The sequence below is a fragment of the Orycteropus afer genome, unplaced genomic scaffold (assembly GCF_000298275.1).
Source record: "Orycteropus afer afer isolate SDZICR_OR568_19922 unplaced genomic scaffold, OryAfe1.0 scaffold00268, whole genome shotgun sequence".
NCBI lineage: Eukaryota > Metazoa > Chordata > Mammalia > Tubulidentata > Orycteropodidae > Orycteropus > Orycteropus afer.
In genome coordinates, this window is record NW_006921855.1 from 1,123,792 (window position 1) to 1,143,056 (window position 19,265).

The 19,265-nt window shown below is 38.9% G+C and overlaps 1 protein-coding gene across 1 annotated transcript in view; it reads left to right on the forward strand.

Moving 5' to 3' along the window:
- Positions 1-19,265, forward strand: part of GALNT7 (polypeptide N-acetylgalactosaminyltransferase 7) — a 235,924-nt gene that overhangs the window by 191,968 nt on the left and 24,691 nt on the right. Inside the window, exons 4-9 of the mRNA XM_007950342.2 lie at positions 2,291-2,421; positions 2,671-2,750; positions 5,033-5,215; positions 8,303-8,420; positions 10,817-10,939; positions 17,835-18,053. Of these exons, the coding sequence (XP_007948533.1) occupies positions 2,291-2,421; positions 2,671-2,750; positions 5,033-5,215; positions 8,303-8,420; positions 10,817-10,939; positions 17,835-18,053 (854 nt within the window). The remainder of the gene's footprint in view (positions 1-2,290; positions 2,422-2,670; positions 2,751-5,032; positions 5,216-8,302; positions 8,421-10,816; positions 10,940-17,834; positions 18,054-19,265) is intronic.

A 19,265-nucleotide genomic window follows, 5' to 3' on the forward strand; every position in this document is an offset into this window, starting at 1 on the left:
CAGTGTTTCGTTCTGCTGTGCATGGGGTCGCTATGAGTTGGAAACGACTCGACGGCACTTAACAACAACAACACACATCAGTCTTTACCATTGATTGTGGTTAGAGAAAGATAGCCCAGAAATAAATTTTAAATAAACTATACTCGTTGCTGTCAAGTTAGTTTCCATGTGTTGTTGTTGTTATGTGCCGTCAAGTTGGCCCTGACTCATAGCGACCTCTCCTTGGGTTTCTGAGGTGGTATCTCTACAGAAGTAGATTGCCCAACCTTCCTTCCGAGGAATGGCTGGTGGGTTTGAACCGCCAGCCTTCTGGTTAGCAGTCAAGTGCCCTAGGCACTATGCTACCAGAGCTCCTAAAATAAACTATATCTTATGTGCATTCCATTGATGTCACATCGTATTATGTAAGGGCAGTGCAGTTTTTAAAATCCTGAACCATTACTTCTGCCAAAAGTAAACAAAATGTTGTGCCTGAAGGCTTTAGGTTTGACATTAATATGTAAACTTTTTAAAATGTATTTTAATGAGTTATAGCCCTCATTTGCTTATTAACATTTGCTTTTGAAAAGGATGTTTGATAATTGGCAGGCTAAGTAACTTGCTGTAGGCATATTAAGCTCAAAATTTAACTCAAATACCCTTCACCTTATTTCCTTATAGATTAAATACTCAACCTGCTCTGTGTAAAATTATTGACTATACCCAATGCACTTGTTGCCTATCCCTATTTCTTGGGAAAAATAATAGTATACACCAAGGTAAATAAATGATGACATAAGTACACAAGAATAAGATAATTTTGGTAAATACTATAACATACGTAATTTTGCAATAACAATAACAACCAAAAAGTATATGCAAATGTTATGTATACGAAGGTACATGTGAACGTATGAGTATGCTTGTATAGGTGTATCTGTAGACATGTATATACATGTCCCTGTGTGCTGCATATATATTCATAAATACTAAAAAAGAAAAAAAAAACTCACTGCCATTGAGCTGATTCCAACTCACAGTGACCCCATTGGGTTTCTGAGGCGTTAAATCTTTACAGAAGTAGATTGCCCCATCTTCCTCTGTGGAGCGGCTGGTGGGTTTGAATCACCAGCTTTCTGGTTAGCAGTCAAATGCCTTAGGCATTATGCCACTAGAGCTCTTTATATTTGTATATGTAGTAAAGCTTGTATGGGGCACAGTTGTAGATACTTCCTAGACATAAGTCAACACCTTATGGGATTGGTTTATTGAGTTTGAAGGCTTACAAGGACCATAGTCTCTTGGGAAAACTCGATTAATTGGTATAACATAGTTGATAAAGATAATACTCTATATCCTGGTTGCTGAGTAGCATCTTAAAAGCATGTGAGCATCCATCTATGCTACAGCTATTGGTGTCTACTTGTCTGGAAGAAAAGAGAAACAAAGAAGCCAAAGACTCAAAGAAGAAACTAATCCATGGTACTAACAGCCCACACAAACCATGACCTCATCTATCCTGACACCAGAACTAGATGATGCCCAGCTATATCATCAGCCATTCTGACTAGGGACAGAATAGATGGTCCTGGATAGAACAGGAGGGAAATGTAGAACAAAACTCAACAGTTCCAAAAAGATACCAGACTAACTGGACCAGTAGAGACTAGAGGAACTCCTGAGATTATTGCTCTGAGATGCCCTTTAAACTTGGAACTGAAGCTACTCTTGGAGGATACCTTTCAGCAAAATAACAGATTGGCTTATAAAGTAAACAATATCACCCATTACTACAAGTGTTCCTTTAATCATCTATTTGAAACCAAACAGTCAACATTTACCATAAAACAAAGGTGAGAGGGTGAGGGGGAGTGGCCAGGGAAATTAGATTAATAGAAACAGAACAGCCAGAAAGGAAATAATGAGAATACTGAGACATTGTGAAAAATGTAACCAATGTCACCAAACAACATGTATAAACTCTCACCAAAAACACATAAAATATTTTTTTAAATAATAGTATTGTTGGTTTATAGGAGCTCTGGTGGCTTAGTGCCTCAGGCATTTGACTGCTAACCAGAAGCCTGGCAATTCAAACCCACCAGCCACTCCTTGGAAAGAAGATTGGGCATTCTACTTCCATAGTGATAACCACCTCAGAAACCCAAGGAGGGGTCACTGTGAGTCGGATCTGACTCAACAGCAGTTGAGTTTGGTTTGGTTCATAGTTGCTTTATACACATAAATCTAATTTTTAATGTTGATTGAATTTCCGTTTTTTTGTTATTTGTTTTGTTTTGTTTTTTAATAGAACACTTAAAAGAAAAACTAGATACCTACATTAAACTGTGGAATGGCCTAGTGAAGGTATTTCGAAATGAAAGAAGAGAAGGTTTGATTCAAGCTCGAAGTATTGGTGCTCAGAAGGCTAAACTTGGACAGGTAGGAAACATTTTATATCTACGATGAAGCATTTTGGATTTGGTAACCAAAAGTCTTAAACATTTTTAATTACCCTTTAGTTTTTATTTGTTTTTTTAATTGAAATAAGAATGCTAGCTTAAACAGGTAACTTATGTGTCATAATAGATTATAATGTTAATTTTCATTAGCATCTAACTTTAAATTGTGTGTGATATATGATGTACCACGTATTAGGAGTGTTCTTTCACCCTGCCTCTTTTTTTTAAGGTTTTGATATACCTTGATGCCCACTGTGAGGTGGCAGTTAACTGGTATGCACCACTTGTAGCTCCCATATCTAAGGACAGGTAACATTACCTTGCTTTTTTTTTTTCCCCCCTTTCCTGGTTGAAAAGTAAGCCTCCTCTAAAAGGACCAATAATATTCTCATTCTTCTGATTCCAGTTCCATTCAGTACATCAGATATTGAGTTTCCAGTGTTATCATTTAGCTAGTTGTTTCCTTGGGTCGAACTAGACTGAGACTTTCGGCTGATTCAAATGTTGAGTGCTCAGGCATTTGAGATAAGCGTAGGATGCCACACCCTGGAATAACTTCCTGTCTGGGTTATTGAAGAGACTTCCTCTATCTCCAAAAACTTTTTCTGTGGATGATATTAGTTGTTCCCTTTACACTGAGGTAAGAGTTTTAAAGATATGAAGAAGATTCTTTGAAATTAAATCTGTTGATTTTTTTGTGCCTTTCAAGAAAAAAGTTTGGGGGCGGGTAGAGATGGTAAGCCTAGCTGTTAGATGTGGCAAGTCTTTGGGTTCTGATAGAAACTTTAAAGATCAGAAATAGACAACTATTCTGAAACGGTAGAAGGCAGCATTAATCTCCTAGTGCCAAAAGCCTTCCCTGCTTCTAGTTCAGAATTCTGACTATTTCGGCGTCTAGGAAAATAAGACATGTCCCTGTGTAAGTGGTGTGAGCCAAAGGAAGAACTTTGGAGAATTTAATTATCAGAGGCCTTAATGTAAAGGCCTATTGGAAACATTTTCCACATGCCACCTGATTTAATCCTCATTAGCAACCCTGCAAGATAGATATTCTTAGCTCCATTTTATTGAAGATGACACTAAGACTTAGAATATGAAGTCATTTTTCTCCAATCAGTTAGCTAATAAACTATTAAACCAAGGTCTCTCTGGGAATCTTTACACTGCACAATTTTTTTTAGAAATATGAGAATCACAAAAAGTAAGAAAAGATAAAACTGACCACCTTCACCTTTTTAGGTGAATACTAGCAGTCCTTTGGGTGTTAAAGAAGAGGTTTTCTAATGGATCCCGTATCCCAGACCTTGCACTATATATACAGTGGGGATTCACTGTCCAGAGGGATTCAAGTACTTTTTTCTAATCTACTTCCCCCACATCCAAGTTCTAAATACCATAGTTTCTCCTTTTTCTTTGGTTTCTAAACATCCACAAATCATGGCTGTACATGGTTATGAAAAGCTCTATCTCCGTTTTAAGAAATACATTTTAAATTCCTTGCTGATAAGATGAGCAGTGAAAACAATCAGGGTACCAGTTTATCTTTGTAATGCTGACTCTACATCTGATTGGCTTTAGAGTACTAGCATTTTCATGACGCCCAAATACAAAAGAATTCTTTGCTCTAAATTTTCAGACTATTACTTAAATTCTTTAGCAGGTTTTAAGGGACTTATTGCTTGTTTGTTTTTTATGCAAGAATACAGTTCTTTTTTCTTCTTCTTCTTCTTTTTTGACAAGAAAAGCTGTTTTCGAGGCAGAAGAAAACCAAGTAAAAGTACTGAAACACAATTTCATAATAATTGCCTCCAAAGAAATAGGAAGCAACAAAAGAGAGAACTGCTAAGATAGTAGCAAGTACTGTCTGTCTAGACACACACACACACACACACACACACACATTTTTAATGAGGGGTAGAGAAGAAAAACTGACAAGCAGGAAAATCTTATAAATAATACAGAGTTGCCAAGACAAAGTTGCCTGTAGGGCCAAAGTGAAAAGGAGAAAATGCTGTAAAGCCAAGAGATGGCTTTTTGTCCTGGCATGTGTCTATAGGCCTAGGAAAAAGTCTCTCCTAGCCTTCCCTTATGAAAACAGGCTGTTTTGACTTTTATGGCAGAGTCCTTTACTTCTGTTTCCCATTAGATATTCAAGCCCTTGGTGCAAAAACAAGCAAATCATCAACAAAAAGAGATAATGTAGTTAGGCATGCTAAACTAGTCAGTTTTGGGTTCTTAAATGCTTTTTCATTTTCTGTAAATGTTTCAGAACTACATGTACTGTGCCTCTAATAGATTACATAGATGGGAATGATTATTCCATTGAACCACAGCAAGGTGGGGATGAAGATGGTTTTGCCAGAGGGGCCTGGGACTGGAGTTTACTATGGAAACGTATTCCTCTGAGCCATAAGGAAAAGGCCAAAAGAAAACATAAAACTGAACCTTATCGGTAAAAATTACTTATTTTCTTTTGTTGAATGTTTATCTAAGTACTTTTTTTTTTTTCCTTCCCCATGAACTCGTATAAATGTGTGGGTCCATACACACCCTTCCATTTCATCTTTGGTGCCATCATCAACACAATACAGAACCATTTGCACTGTGCCGATTATAGATGTCATAAATGGCAACACATATGAAATTGTACCCCAAGGGGGTGGTGATGAAGATGGGTATGCCCGAGGAGCATGGGATTGGAGTATGCTCTGGAAACGGGTGCCTCTGACCGAGCGAGAGAAGAGAATGAGAAAGACAAAAACTGAACCATATCGGTAATCACTAAATCACTTACATATTTTTCTTTTTTCCAGTAGTTGCTAATCTACTAATGTACTGCTAAGCTAAAATTTGTTTACAGTATCTAAAATTTACAGTATCTAAAACTGTAGATACTTAGATTTTGAAAGGACTTCTTTGCTTGCACTGACTGTTGTAGAGCTTTGAATGCACATTTGCTTCCTTGTAATTGGTTTTGCCCTGAATGCAAGCCCCTCTATGGAATTATTCTTTTTCATTGGGGGAAAAAAATGTCATATGGCATTAGTTCCAAGTACAAGTGAAAAACAGATCTCTGCTATCCTGTCCTAGGCATCAGATTTTATTCTTTAGATGATAATGTTATTCTGTACACTTAAAATACATAAATTATTTTTAAATCCATGATTTTTATTTCCACTTTGACATCTTGGGTTTAATGTTAATGAAAGGCAGCAAGGGATTTTTGTTTTTTCCCCCTTTTTTGTTTTATATGCTAGCTCTCAAATACTAATTGTGTACCAGTTAAATCTGATGAATAAAAATACATGACTTTGGAAAAACATTACATAGAACCCTTTATTGTTTTATCCTCCAAACCTACCACCAAACCTCTGCTGCAGACTCAATTCCAGCTCATCGTGACCAGAAAGCCTATAAATCTTTAGGGAAACAAACTGCCACATCTTTCTCCCACCTTGGAGCAGCTGGTAGGTTTGAACTACTGACTATTCAGTTCATAGCCGAGCACTGTAACCACATGCCATTAAGGCTCATTCTCAGAAGAAAACCAAAAAACCAAACCCACTGCTGTGGAGTCAGATCCAACTCATAGGGGTCCCTCTTTGAGTTTTTGAGGCAGTATCACTAGGGAAGTAGATTGTCCAACCGTCCTTCCGAGGAGTGGCTGGTGGGTTTGAATTGCCAGCCTTCTGGTTAGCAATCACATGCCTTAGGCACTATGCTACCAGAGCTCCTAGAAGAGTGCTTCATTAAAAACAAATGTTATTCCAAAATCAGCATGTGTCCCTTCTTACCGTTCTTCAAATAGAACAATTTATACTGCTCTTTTGATCTTTTAAAGGGAACATTTTACTATTCAAATAAGTGACCCCAAATGAAATGTTTGCTCCACTGTTAGTGTAAGCTTCTCCTGAATATGTCTAATTTTCTTCTTTTTGACCTTATGGTTCTGCTTTTGGTCTCTGTCTCTCTGTTACTTTGCTGATCATGGAAGGACCTCTCTTTTAGGGAAGGGCTTCCAATGTCATGGAAATGCTAGTGGGATTTGGGCATGTCATGATATCAAAATACAGCAGCTTCTTACCAAGATGGCAAACATAAGGAAATTATAGAACTTTACATTTTATTGGACACTGCAAATTTTCATTGGAAGTTGTTAATTCTAAATAGTCCAGGAATTCACTTCCTTTGTGCTTAACCTGACTAACAAATAATTCTGGGAGAAAACCATAAAACCTGCTGATTACTTTTATGTTTCTCCCAATTCCATAGGCTAATAAAAAAATTTAAAAACTGATCTGAAAAAATTTAAAGAAGACTTCCCTTAAAATAACTCACCCTTTTCGTATATATACTGAGATGAGTGGGAATATATTTAAAGATCAAATAGGTACAGTTATAATAGATTAATGACAATAAAATGAATGTGACATTAAAATATAACCAAAAATGTGGTAGTGCAGTTTAGTGAGTTAGGCAGCATACTTTAAGAAAAATGGAAAATTTTACCTAATTTACTATTTATCTATTCAATAAATGTTTATTGAGTGCTTACAGTTTTCTGGGGATAAATCTAAAAAAGTATATTCCCTCATGGCACTTAAAATACAGTAACTCTGGAACAGCAACCATGATAAGTTAATATGAAGAAAAAAAAAGTATGGGAGAACATGGAGCTTATGAAAAGGAAACTAATCCAGGCTCGAGGGTCAGGAAAAGCCTTCCTAAGGAAGTATTGTTCAGACTAAGACCTGAAGAAGAGGAAGAATATCTCAGAAGAGTGAATAGCATAGATGAAGGCCCTATGACAGAAGGGAGTTTGGCAGAGCAGTGAAGAGCACAGTTAGGGGAAGAGGGTGCAAGGTGACCCTGGAGAGTAGAGCATCTTGCAGACCCATGTTAGGGATTTTACTCTGACTACTCTGTGGAGGTTAGATTTGGAAGTGATAGAGTAGAATAAAGGAAACACATAGGGAGTTCCTGTCATAGTCCAAGCAATGATGGCTTAGTCTATGGTGGCAGCACTGAAGTTGGAAAGAAGTATATAGAATTAAAATATGTTATTGATAGTGATAGATACCCTTATAGGAAACTCTGGTTAAGAATCATGATGCATGATGCCTCCCTGGGAGCCAAGGAGAAGAATTGAAATTATCCTAGCTGGCTCTTCTCTTAATGGTGGGAATGACTTGTCCTTAAAAGCCTACCAAGTCTTTTTTCCTGTTGTCCCCAGAAAGTACCAAATCCAGGATCCCAGTTCAATAAGCCCTACAAATCATCTTTTTACATTCCAACTTCCTGACACAGTAAATAGCTATGTCTAATTCTCCTGTGTCATTTCTGTGCAACATTTGCAAACTCTGAATGAACTGTGGCTGTTCTATGATGATTTACACCCTTATTTGGCAAGCCTCTGAGCTATAAAATTAAAAAAATGACAGACTGCTTCCATGGTGTATGGTTTCGTTCATCCCAGAATGACTCATAAATCATTGCAGGAACAGTTAGCAGACCGTAGCTGTATGGTGCAGTGTTTTTAGGAGTGAAAGAGAAAATTCTTTTTTAACGAAAACTACTTAATTTTTAAATCCACAAAGGAACCAAGGCGCCCTCTAATGGAGAAATGAAGCAATGCTCTAATTTGTGATGAACTGTGTAATTCAGTTTCAGCTCAAAATCATGGTAAATTCATTGGGGAATTATGAACAGTGTCTTATGAAGACTATAATTTCTTAATGTTTGGCCATCAGTTTTTTCTATTCTGTACATTGCTAGGCTGTTTTCCAAAAGACTTCTTTTCTATGGGTGTAGGGATATTGGGGTTCGTTTGTAATGGTTATTGCAGTGTTTCTTTTTCTTAGGTCCCCAGCCATGGCTGGTGGATTATTTGCTATTGAACGAGAGTTCTTCTTTGAATTGGGTCTCTATGATCCAGGTCTCCAGATTTGGGGTGGCGAAAACTTTGAGATTTCATACAAGGTAAAATTTAAAATACATTTTATAAACATTTACTGACTTATGTGACTTTCAGTTATGGCTGGTTCCTTTGAAGAAATAGTATAATGCATTTCTCCAAATTACAAGAAATGACTAATAAAAATATATGCCTTTTAAGAAAATAAAGCAAAATATGAACTCCAAAGTTACCACATATTACCACATACTTACATGTTGTTGTTGTTGTTATGTGCCGTCGAGTCGGCCCCGACTCATAGCGACCCCTCCTTGGGTTTCCGAGGCAGTATCACTACGGAAGTAGGATTGCCCAACCTTCCTTCCGAGGAGTGGCTGGTGGGTTTGAACCGCCAGCCGTCTGGTTAGCAAGCAAGTGTCTTAGCCACTATGCTACCAGAGCTCCCATAGCTTAGCTCAAAATAGCCAACAAGCTTCAGAAATGAAAATAATTGTCCCCACCCCAAGACCTTCTACACACTGGAACTATTTGTTATTGAAGCCCTTTTGGGGATCTGCATGTGTTGAGGCCGGAGTTTGACCATCCACTGGTTTAGTCACCCTTTATAACTGTAGGACATGATTCAAGACAAGCAGATCCCGACAGTGACTGTGTACCCTCAGACTGACGTTAGAGCTTTCTTCCTGCAGCACCTCCCCTGTTACTGAGCAATAATACCCTAGTCCATGCACATTGATACCTTAGTACTTGGAATAACACCTTAGTCCTTGTGCAATAGCACCTTTGTCTTTGTGCAGTAACACCTTAGTCCTTGCACAGTGGCACCTCAGTCCTTGAGCAATAACACCATATTTGCTCCAACTCCTCCCCACCCCCATTCTTTAAAAGAGAGAGAGCATGTGTAGCCCTCGAGCAAGGGAAAACTCTATCACAGTTTGAGTTAGATGCTTATTACCTCCTGTCTTAGATGCTCCAGGCATAGAGCACTGTGAGCATTAGAAGAGGAATAAATCAGTTTCAAAGAGCTTAGAGTCCATAAGAATATACTAGAATTACACCTAAGTATGTAACAGCAAGAAGGCAAACTGGCATTCAGTTGGTGTAACTAAGATACAACATCATGGTAGGGGCAGAATTTGAGGCAGAGCAAGAAAGATGGGCATAGTCTCAGTAAAATGAGATAACAGAAGGGAGGAGGACTTCCATGCAAATAGATAAGGAAAGGTACAAAGGTACATAAAGAATGTTTTCAGGAAACAATAAGCACAGTTGGGCATGACTAAGGAGGATGTATAAGGAAATAAAGTGGACAGGGACCTTAGGACCATAGTGATGAGTACTTTTAATGTTGAGCTCAGAGATTTTTACTTAATTTGATAAGGAATAGAGATCCACCAAAGATATTTATCAAGGGAATAGCATGACCCAAAGCTGCCCTTCAGCTAGAATAATCTGCTTGCTATAAATAAGGATAGATTTAAGTAGAGAGAAGCTGGAGGTGAAGAAGCCAGTTAAGAGGTTATTATAATAATCAGCCAGGTAGGAAATACTGTATTAGCAATGGAAATGGTAAATGATGTTAGGAATGAAGAATCTGCATGACTTTGCAAGGTTACATTGGGAAAAGGTTGCTAGGAGCTATAATTATATAGGAAGAGGCCCCTTAGTAGCAGTTTATTGCTATATTCCCTATTAATGCCTTCATTGTTTTATAAGTTTTTAAAATAAGCATTTTAGTTTAATTATGCTTTGGGTGCAAATTTATAAAGCAAACTTGTTTTACATTCAGTAGTTCATGTACATCTGATTCAGGGCCCCATTACCATCCCCAACCATAAAAAACTCTCCTCCCCTCTCATCCCTGTGACCACATCCTCCTAGTGTCCTTCTCATCTATGCATTCCTGTCTGCCCAGCTTTCCCTCTATGTGAGTGCTAGCCCTCTGGTGTCTGATGGCTGATTGATCCAAGAGGTGCATCTCCATACAGTAAGTGGGTGCATCGACCTGGAATAGGTGTTTGTATGTAAGTCTTTCTACTGTTGGACTGAGAGCTAATGTAAGTAAGTGAGTCCATTTCTAGGCCCGAAGGGTAACCTGGGACACTAGGCGGAGTTTCCACCAGTCTTTCCAACCAGTAATTCTGGTCTTTTTTGTGTTTTTGAATTTTGTTCCACATTTTTCTTCCCATTCTATCCAGGATCTCCAGATTTGATCCCTCTCTGAGCAGTTGGCATTGGTAGCTGGGCACCATCTAGTTCTGGTCTTGGTGTGTGGAGGCTGAGGTCCTTGTGGTCCATCTTATCTTCCGACTAATTGTTAAAATAAGCATATTATTTTAGAATTTGTTTGGTTTATGAATTCTCTGTGGACATTACATGCCATTTAGATTTCAGTTTTAAATTTACAAGACAAAGCTTCCTTTTTACATTTGAAATAATTCTACATATTATCTCTTGGTAGATATGGCAGTGTGGTGGCAAATTATTGTTTGTCCCTTGTTCTCGTGTGGGACACATCTACCGTCTTGAGGGCTGGCAAGGAAATCCTCCACCCATTTATGTTGGATCTTCTCCAACCCTAAAGGTGAGTGTTTTCATTAAAAGGGGGAAAGCTAAGGAACTAACATTTATGTATATCACATGCTTTTATAATCTCTTAACAGATGTTAGCTCTGAAGGGGGTAAATCTTTTAAGCAATTACATTTGTCCTCATCTTTAATTTAGATCATGTTTATTCATGAAGTGTCTTATTGTTTCTAAACATTATTTATTATACCCCATTCAAATTAGAATTCATATATTGAATGTCTTCCCTGAATTCATCTCAAATAAATTTAAAAAGAAATGACACTTCTGTAGTTAAGTACTGGAAAGGAAAATACCATCTTCTGCTGTTCACACATGAGTAAAATATTGTTTTTCTCTGGTTTTAGAAAATGAAGGTAATCATATTATGAATTTGTATAGTAAAAAAGTCAAGTTGTTGAACAGTGCTTATAATTTAATATCTCTTGTCCCTCAAAAAGGAGATCTGGTGGCATAGTGCCAAAGCATTTGACTGCTATCCAAAAGGCTGGCAGTTTAAACCCACTAGCCACTCCTCAGAAGGAAGGTTGGGCAATCTACTTCCATAGAGATATCACCTCAGAAACCCAAGGAGGGGTCACTATGAGTCAGGATCGAATCGATGGTAGTGAGGTTTGGTTTTTTTTTTGGTCCCTCAAAAGAGGCATAGAGATTAAATTAGTATCTCTTGTCCCTCAAAAATGGCATAGAAGTTAAACTGACCAATCCCCACAATAGGATTCCCTACACCTTATTTCCATGGTCCCACCCCAACAAGGGTGCTATGTACCTAATTTTCTTTACTAACAAGCTATCCAATCCCCTTATTTACATTACCAACAAGCTGTCCAGTCCCGTTAGTGGGCCACAAGTACCTTTCAGTTACATAGTTCCACCCAGTCATCTGGTGAACACCACAAAGACCATGGCTAAAAGAGTCATACCAAGTAATTCACTGTACACAATATGCCTGTGACTTGGTAATTGTTCAGCCATGTTCAGGTTGCCCAGTTCTGTAACACAGCAAGGAAGTTTCAGGAGGTCAAATATCCCACTGCCAGGAAGACAGACCTCTCTAACCCTGGCAAAACAATTTTGAAGATTTTGGTTCAACTTCTTTCATAAACTCTAAGAGGCATTAAGTCCCTCAATTTCTGAGAACCTGGATGAAGTCAAAAGCAGAAGAAAGTTCATTATTGGCTGCAACTGCAACTTGATGCATTTTACAAAAGGGGAATAAGTAGCAGAAGCTGGGATAGCAAGGTTTTAAGAACCAACACAGCTTTCTAACTAGCCAGATTATCTTAGAAATGGTCAGTGGAGTCCCACCTACAACAGGGATTGAGATTAAAATATCCATAATTTTTTTTTTTTTTTTAAAGCATAAATTAACACTAGGCCTGCTTGGCCTTGCAAAAAATGATCCTCCTCTTGGAGGTAGAGCCACATTCATAAAGGACCATTGAAAGTCAAATTGGTTCAAGAGGATCTTTTCTTGAGGCAAAAAGAAAAGAGATGAGAGAGAAGTATTTACCTGCTCAAAAAATTAACTGTAGCTATCACAAAGGTTATCCAATAAATGTACATTCAGCAGCCACTTAATGTATGCCAGACACTTTATTTTCTCACCATTCACTTAAACCACCAGCGTGCCAGTGGGCCCACATCTATTTCCCAGCCTGTTTGTCTCCTCTGCGTTTCAGACATTTAGAGCCAATTTTCTCCTAGAATTACTCTTTTAGGTGTCCCACAGGCATTTCACACACAACATACTCAAAACTGAACTTTCTAACTTTTCCTCATAAGCTGTTCCTTTTCTCATATTTGCTGTCTACCCATGAGTGGATCTCCAGCGTTATTTCTGTCACCAAGGCCAAATTTTCCAACTACCAGTGATTCTTTGTTTCCAACTTTTGCATTCCAATCACCAGTGATAATCAACATATCTTGAGTGCATGTTTGGTCAATTTCAGACTGCAGAAATTGATAAAAATCTTCAATTTCCTCATCTTTGGCTTTGGTGGTTGGTGCGTCAATTTGAATAATAGTCGTATTAATGGGTCTTCCTTGTAGGCTATGGATATTATCCTATCACTGACAGCATTGTACTTCAGGACAGATCTTGAAACATCCTTTGTGATGATGAATGCCACGCCATTCCTCTTCAAAAAATAATGCTGGAGATCACATGATAGAATTTTGCAAGACCAACGACTCATTCATTGCAAATATCTTTTTTCAACAACACAAATGGCAGCTATACACGTAGACTTGGCCAGATGGACTACACAGGAATCAGATTGACTACATCTGTGGCAAGAGGCAATGGAAAAGCTCAATATCTTCAGCCAAAATAAGGCCAGGAGCTGATTGTGGAACAAACCATCAACTGCTCATATGCAAGTTCAACTTGAAGTTGAAGACAATTAAAACAAGTCCACAAGAGCCAAAGTATGGCCTCCTGAATTTAGAGACCATCTAAAAGAATAGATTTGATGCATTGAACACCAGTGACCGAAACCAGAAGAATTGTGGGATGACGTCAAGAGCATCATCCATGAAGAAAGCAAGAGGTCATTAAAAATACAAGAAAGAAAGAAAAGACCAAAATGGATATCAGAAGAGATTCTGAAAATTAACCTTAAGTGAAGAGTAGCTAAAGCAAATGGAAGAAATGACAAGATAAAAGAGCTGAACAGAAGAGTTCAAAGAGCAGCTTGAGCAGACAGAGCAGTTACTCTCATGAAATGAGCAAAGATCTGGAGTCTCAGCATGCTCGGCATTTCTCAAGCTGAAAGAACTGAGGAAAAAATTGAAGCCTCGAGTAGCAATAGTGAAAGATTCTATGGGTAAAATATTGAATGATGCAGGAAGCATCAAAAGAAAATGGAAGGAATACATGTAGCAAAAAGAACTGGTCAATCTTCATCCATTTCAGAAGGTGGCATATGTTCAAGAATCAATGGTATTGAAGGAGGAAGTCAAAGCTACACTGAAAGAATTGGCGAAAACAAGGCTCCAGGAATGACGGAATAGGCATTGAGATGTTTAAACAAACGGATGCTGCACTGGAGGCACTCACTCAGCTATGCCAAGAGATTTGGAAGACAGCTACCTGGCCATTTGACTGGAAGAGAACCATATTTGTACAGATTCCAAAGAAAGGTGATCCCACAGAATATGGAAATTATCAAACAGTATCTTTGATATCGCATGCAAGTAAAATATAACTGAAGATAATTCAAAAACGGTTGCAGCAGTATATTGAACTTCCAGAGGTGCAAGAACTTCCAGAGAAGTGCAAGCTGGATTCAGAAGAGGACGTGGAGAAAGGGATATCATTGCTGATGTCAGATGGATCTTGGCTCAAAACAAAGAGTACCAGAAAGATGTTTATTTGTGTTTTATTGACTATGCAAAAGTATTTGATTGTGTGGATCATAACAAATTGTGCATAACATTGAGAAGAATGGGAATTCCAGAACATTTCATTGTGCTCATGAGGAACCCATACATAGATCAGGAGGCTGTCGTTCAAACAGAAAAAGGGGACACTGCATGGTTTAAAATCAAGAAGGGAGTGTGTCAGGGTTGTATCCTTTCACCATACTTACTCGATCTGTATGCTGAGCAAATAATCCAAGAAGCTGGACTATATGAAGAAGAATGTGACCTCAGGATTGGAGGAAGAATCATTAACAACTTGCAATACACTGACAACATAACTGCTTGCTGAAAGTGAGGATGACTTGAAGCACTTACTGATGAGGATTGAAGAGGACTGTCTGCAGTATGGATTGCGTCTCAGTATAAAGAAAACAAAAATCCTCACGACTGGACCTATAAGCACCATCACAATAAATGGAGAAAAGATTGAAATTGCCAGAGACTTCACATTGCTTGGTTCTATAGTCGACACCAATGGAAGCAGCAGTCAGGACATCAGACATCATATGTTGTTGTTGTTGTTATGGGCCATTGAGTTGGACCCGACTCATAGCGACCCCTCCTTGGGTTTCTGAGGCAGTATCACTATGGAAGTAGATTGCCCAACCTTCCTTCCAAGGAGTGGCTGGTGGGTTTGAACCACCAGCCTTCTGGTTAGCAGTCAAGTGCCTTAGGCACTAGACTACCAGAGCTCCCAGACAACTTATAGCAGTGGGCAAATCGGCTGCAAAGGACCTCCTTCAAGTGCTGAAGAGCAAAGATGTCTCCTTGAGGACTTAAGGCACCTGACCCAAGCCATAGTATTTTCATTCGCCTCATATGCATGTGAGAGTTGGACAATAAATAAGGAGGACTGAAGAAAAGTTGATGCTTTTGAGCTGTGGTGTTGGCAAAGAATGCTGAAAGCACCATGGACTGCTAAAAGAACTAACAAGTCTGTCCTGGAGGAAGTGCAGCCAGAATGTTCCTTGGAGGCGAAAATGGCCACATTTTTGTCTCACATACTTTGGTCATGTTGTCAGAAGGGACCATTCCCTGGAAAAGGATGTCATGCTTGGTAAGGTGGAGGGTCGATGAAAGAGGGGAAAGCCCTCAATGAGATGGATTGACACAGTGGCAGCAGTGATGGACTTAAGTATAGCAAGAGTCATGGAGCTGGCACAGGACCGGGCAGTGTTTCGTTCTGCTGTGCATAGGGTCACTATGAGTCAGAGATGACTTGATGGCACCTAACAACAACATCAATGGAAATTAAGGAGCATGTTAGGATTCCCTTTTCCTTCACTTCCCACCTTCCCAAGCCCTGGTGATTCTATCTCATACATGTCTCTTAAATCTACCCCTTCCTGTGCTAACTTCAGGCCCTCAACTCTCTCCCATGGGTCTTAAAAAGCCTCCCACTTGGTTCTCTGCCATCAGGTTCATTCTCCTTCAATCAGTCCTCCATTTGCCATCAGCCTTATTCTCCTGGAAATCAAATCTATGTCATTTGCTTGCTCAAAACCTCTTCTAATGTCAAGCATAAAATTCAAAGTTCTTAAAAAACAATAATAATAGCAAACACTTACTGGATGCCTACTGTGCACATAATAAAAAAAAAAAAAACTCACTGCCATCAAGTCAATTCCGACTCACAGCAACTCCCTTTGGGTTTCTGAGGTGGTAAATCTTTATGGAAGTAGATTGGCCAGTCTTCCTTCCATGGAGTGGCTGGTGGGTTTGACCTGCAAACCTTCTGGTTAGCAGTGAAATGCCTTAGGCACTATGCCACCACAACTCCTTACTGTGCACAAATATTAGTGCTTTATACAGATGAATGTCTTATTTTCACAATACACTATGAGGTGGGGACTATAATTAGCCTCATCTTAAAATAAGGAAACTGAGGCACATTTTCTCTCAGTGCATCCTGCATTCTGTTTACTATAAACTCCTTGTAAGTCTCCAAATGTATCATGATCTGTCTTACTTCATTTGTTTTTCCCTTTGCCCTCAATATCATTCCCACCTAATTAACCACTCCTTTAAGATTGAGCTCCTCTGTGATGTTCTTCTGGCTTTCTCCATCCCTAACAATTAAATGTTCTTATGTTGGTTGCCATAAGCTTATATGCGTGCACTACTCTTCATGTTCTTTCATATCTCGACATGGACTAGCTATTTTTCCTCTATGTATCCAGCACAGTGATGACAGGCACTACATGGATTCATAATATTTTGTGATTTTTTTGGGATACTGCTCCTGAAAAATTTTTTTGATTCCACAGGCTTACCCCTTGCTAACCCCCTTGATTGTTCTCTTGTAGCCTAGAAAAAAACTACATCTGAATGAAGTGGGTGTTTCACTCATGATATAGAACAGTGGTCAGTGAACAATGGCCATATTTGTCCCTTTTTAAAGTTGTATTGGAGCACAGCTATACCCATGCATTTGCATATTATCTGTGACGGCTTTCTCACTACAACCACCAGAGTTGAGTGTTTGTGACAGAGACCATATGGCCCACAAAACTGAAAAATGGCCCTTTTTTAGATGTTTGCTGACACGTGATGTCAACAAGGAATCAAGGGAATAGATTTAGTGTGGACTGATTCCATAACATATTCATCCATTCATTCATTAAAATCATAGAAATTAGAGCTTTGTTGGTTATCCCTTATTGACTTTTTTTGTTATTGTTCTTAGTGGCCTTTCCTGAAATTGTACTAACTGGGGAAAAGATCTAGTTAATTCTGGGTTATAAATGGTAAAATGGTTCTATTATACTTGTAATATCAAGAGAACCACATGCAAAGAAAGTGTTTTATTAAACAAAGCTATTGTTTTTCATAAGGAGCTCTGGTGGTGTAGTGCCTAAGGCATTTGACTGTTAACAGGAAGGTTGGTGGTTCAAACCCACCAGCCACCCCATGGAAGGAAGACTGGGCAATCTACTTCTGTAAAGATTTACCACCTCAGAAACCCAATGGGGTCGCTATGAGTCAGAATCGACTCCATGGCAGTGAGTGTGGGTGGGTTTTTTTTTGTTGTTGTTGTTTTTCATGATGGTTTCTGAAATGAGATTTTAACCTGGAATGAGATTTTACTATGCATACTAGTAGTGTGGTTCTAATAAGAAGAGAATAGTCTGGAAGGAGAACCAGTGTCTAGCTGGGCTTTCAGAAACTCTCTTCTGGGCTTCAGTTTCTTCCTCTATAAGCAGGATAGAATATATGATCTTCCAGCTCAATGATAGCCAATTCTGTATATATCACTGCTTTTGGTTGAATATTCATGGCAACTTTATCCTTGGGAAATGACATATTAGAGTCGTTAGCTGACTTGCATTTGTTGTTTAATTAAATGCCAGGTCCTGCTGAAATGAGTTTGCTGTATGTTGATTATATTTCATGTCTCTAAGATGGGCTTCTTATGGCATTACATATTTTTATTTTTCATATTGATACTAATTTTCTTTTTTCACAGAATTATGTTAGAGTTGTAGAGGTTTGGTGGGATGAATACAAAGACTATTTCTATGCTAGTCGTCCTGAATCAAAAGCATTGCCATACGGGGATATATCTGAGCTGAAAAAATTTCGAGAAGATCACAACTGCAAAAATTTCAAATGGTTCATGGAAGAAATAGCATATGATATCACTTCACATTACCCTTTACCACCCAAAAATGTTGACTGGGGAGAGGTAAGTATCAGCTGATATTCAGGGCTTAAAGTGTGTGTGTTTGGAAACTGAGTTGGGGAGAAGGCAGTAAGAGATGGAAATGTAAGTGAAAGATGAAAATTCTTGAGGAAAATCTTGGGTAAGAATGGTCTGATAACTCCCACTACCGTTACACCAGTACCACTACAGCTACCCTAGCCACCCAACCAACCATTCGTCCTGCAAGTTACCTTGAGAACACTTCATTCTCCCTGCCAGCTTTTGCACCTGTGGCTCCCCCATCTGTAACACTGTCCACTCCCTCCAACTTTTTCTGCGCCCTTGCCCTGTATTCCAACTCCCTTTCTTGATCAGTTTCCAACTTACCCTGCTGCTCTCAACATAGATATCACAACTACTGAAAAGCCTGTCTCATTCTTCCCATTCTATGATCTTTCCATAGATTCCTGTAACACTTTAAATCACTCTCTCTCAACCAGTCTGTAAGTGCTTTAGGACCTCGTTCACAATTGGGTGCAGAAACCCCATCTGTAATAGGCACTCAGATGATGCTTGTCAAACAAATGAATTAATTAGTGGTAACTAAAATCAGAAAAAGAGAGCAATCTATGTTGCCATTTTTTTATTTTTTCAAATCTACCTTTGTAACCTGATTTCTGATCATATCCACTCACATACCTTATGCTCCTGCCTCACAGGTATACCAAACTTGCCCTGAACTTTCAAATCTACATGGATTTTCTTAATTATTCATTGAACAAATATTTTTTCAGGGCCTAGTGCCTAAGGCACTTGACTGCTAACCAGAAGGCTGGTGGGTTTGAACTCCTCAGAAGGAAGGTTGGGCAATCTACTTCCATAGTGATACTGCCTCAGAAACCCAAGGAGGGGTCGCTATGAATTGGGTCCAACTTGACGGCATATAACAACAACTATATACCAATTATTTTTCTGGAGAGAAACAAGACACACCCTGTCTTTTTTCCTCTGGGAAGTCCCAGTCTAGGTTCGTAGGGAGAAAGACAAAAATGATCAGAGAAAACAATGACAGATGGTATTAAGAGCTATGAAGAAAATATACAGGTGATATAGTCAGAAGGAGGAGCTCTGGTAGCATAGTGCCTAAGGCACTTGACTGCTAACCAGAAGGCTGATGGTTCAAACCACTAGCCACTCCTCGGAAGGAAGATGGGGCAATCTACTTCTGTAGTGATACTGTCTCGGAAACCCAAT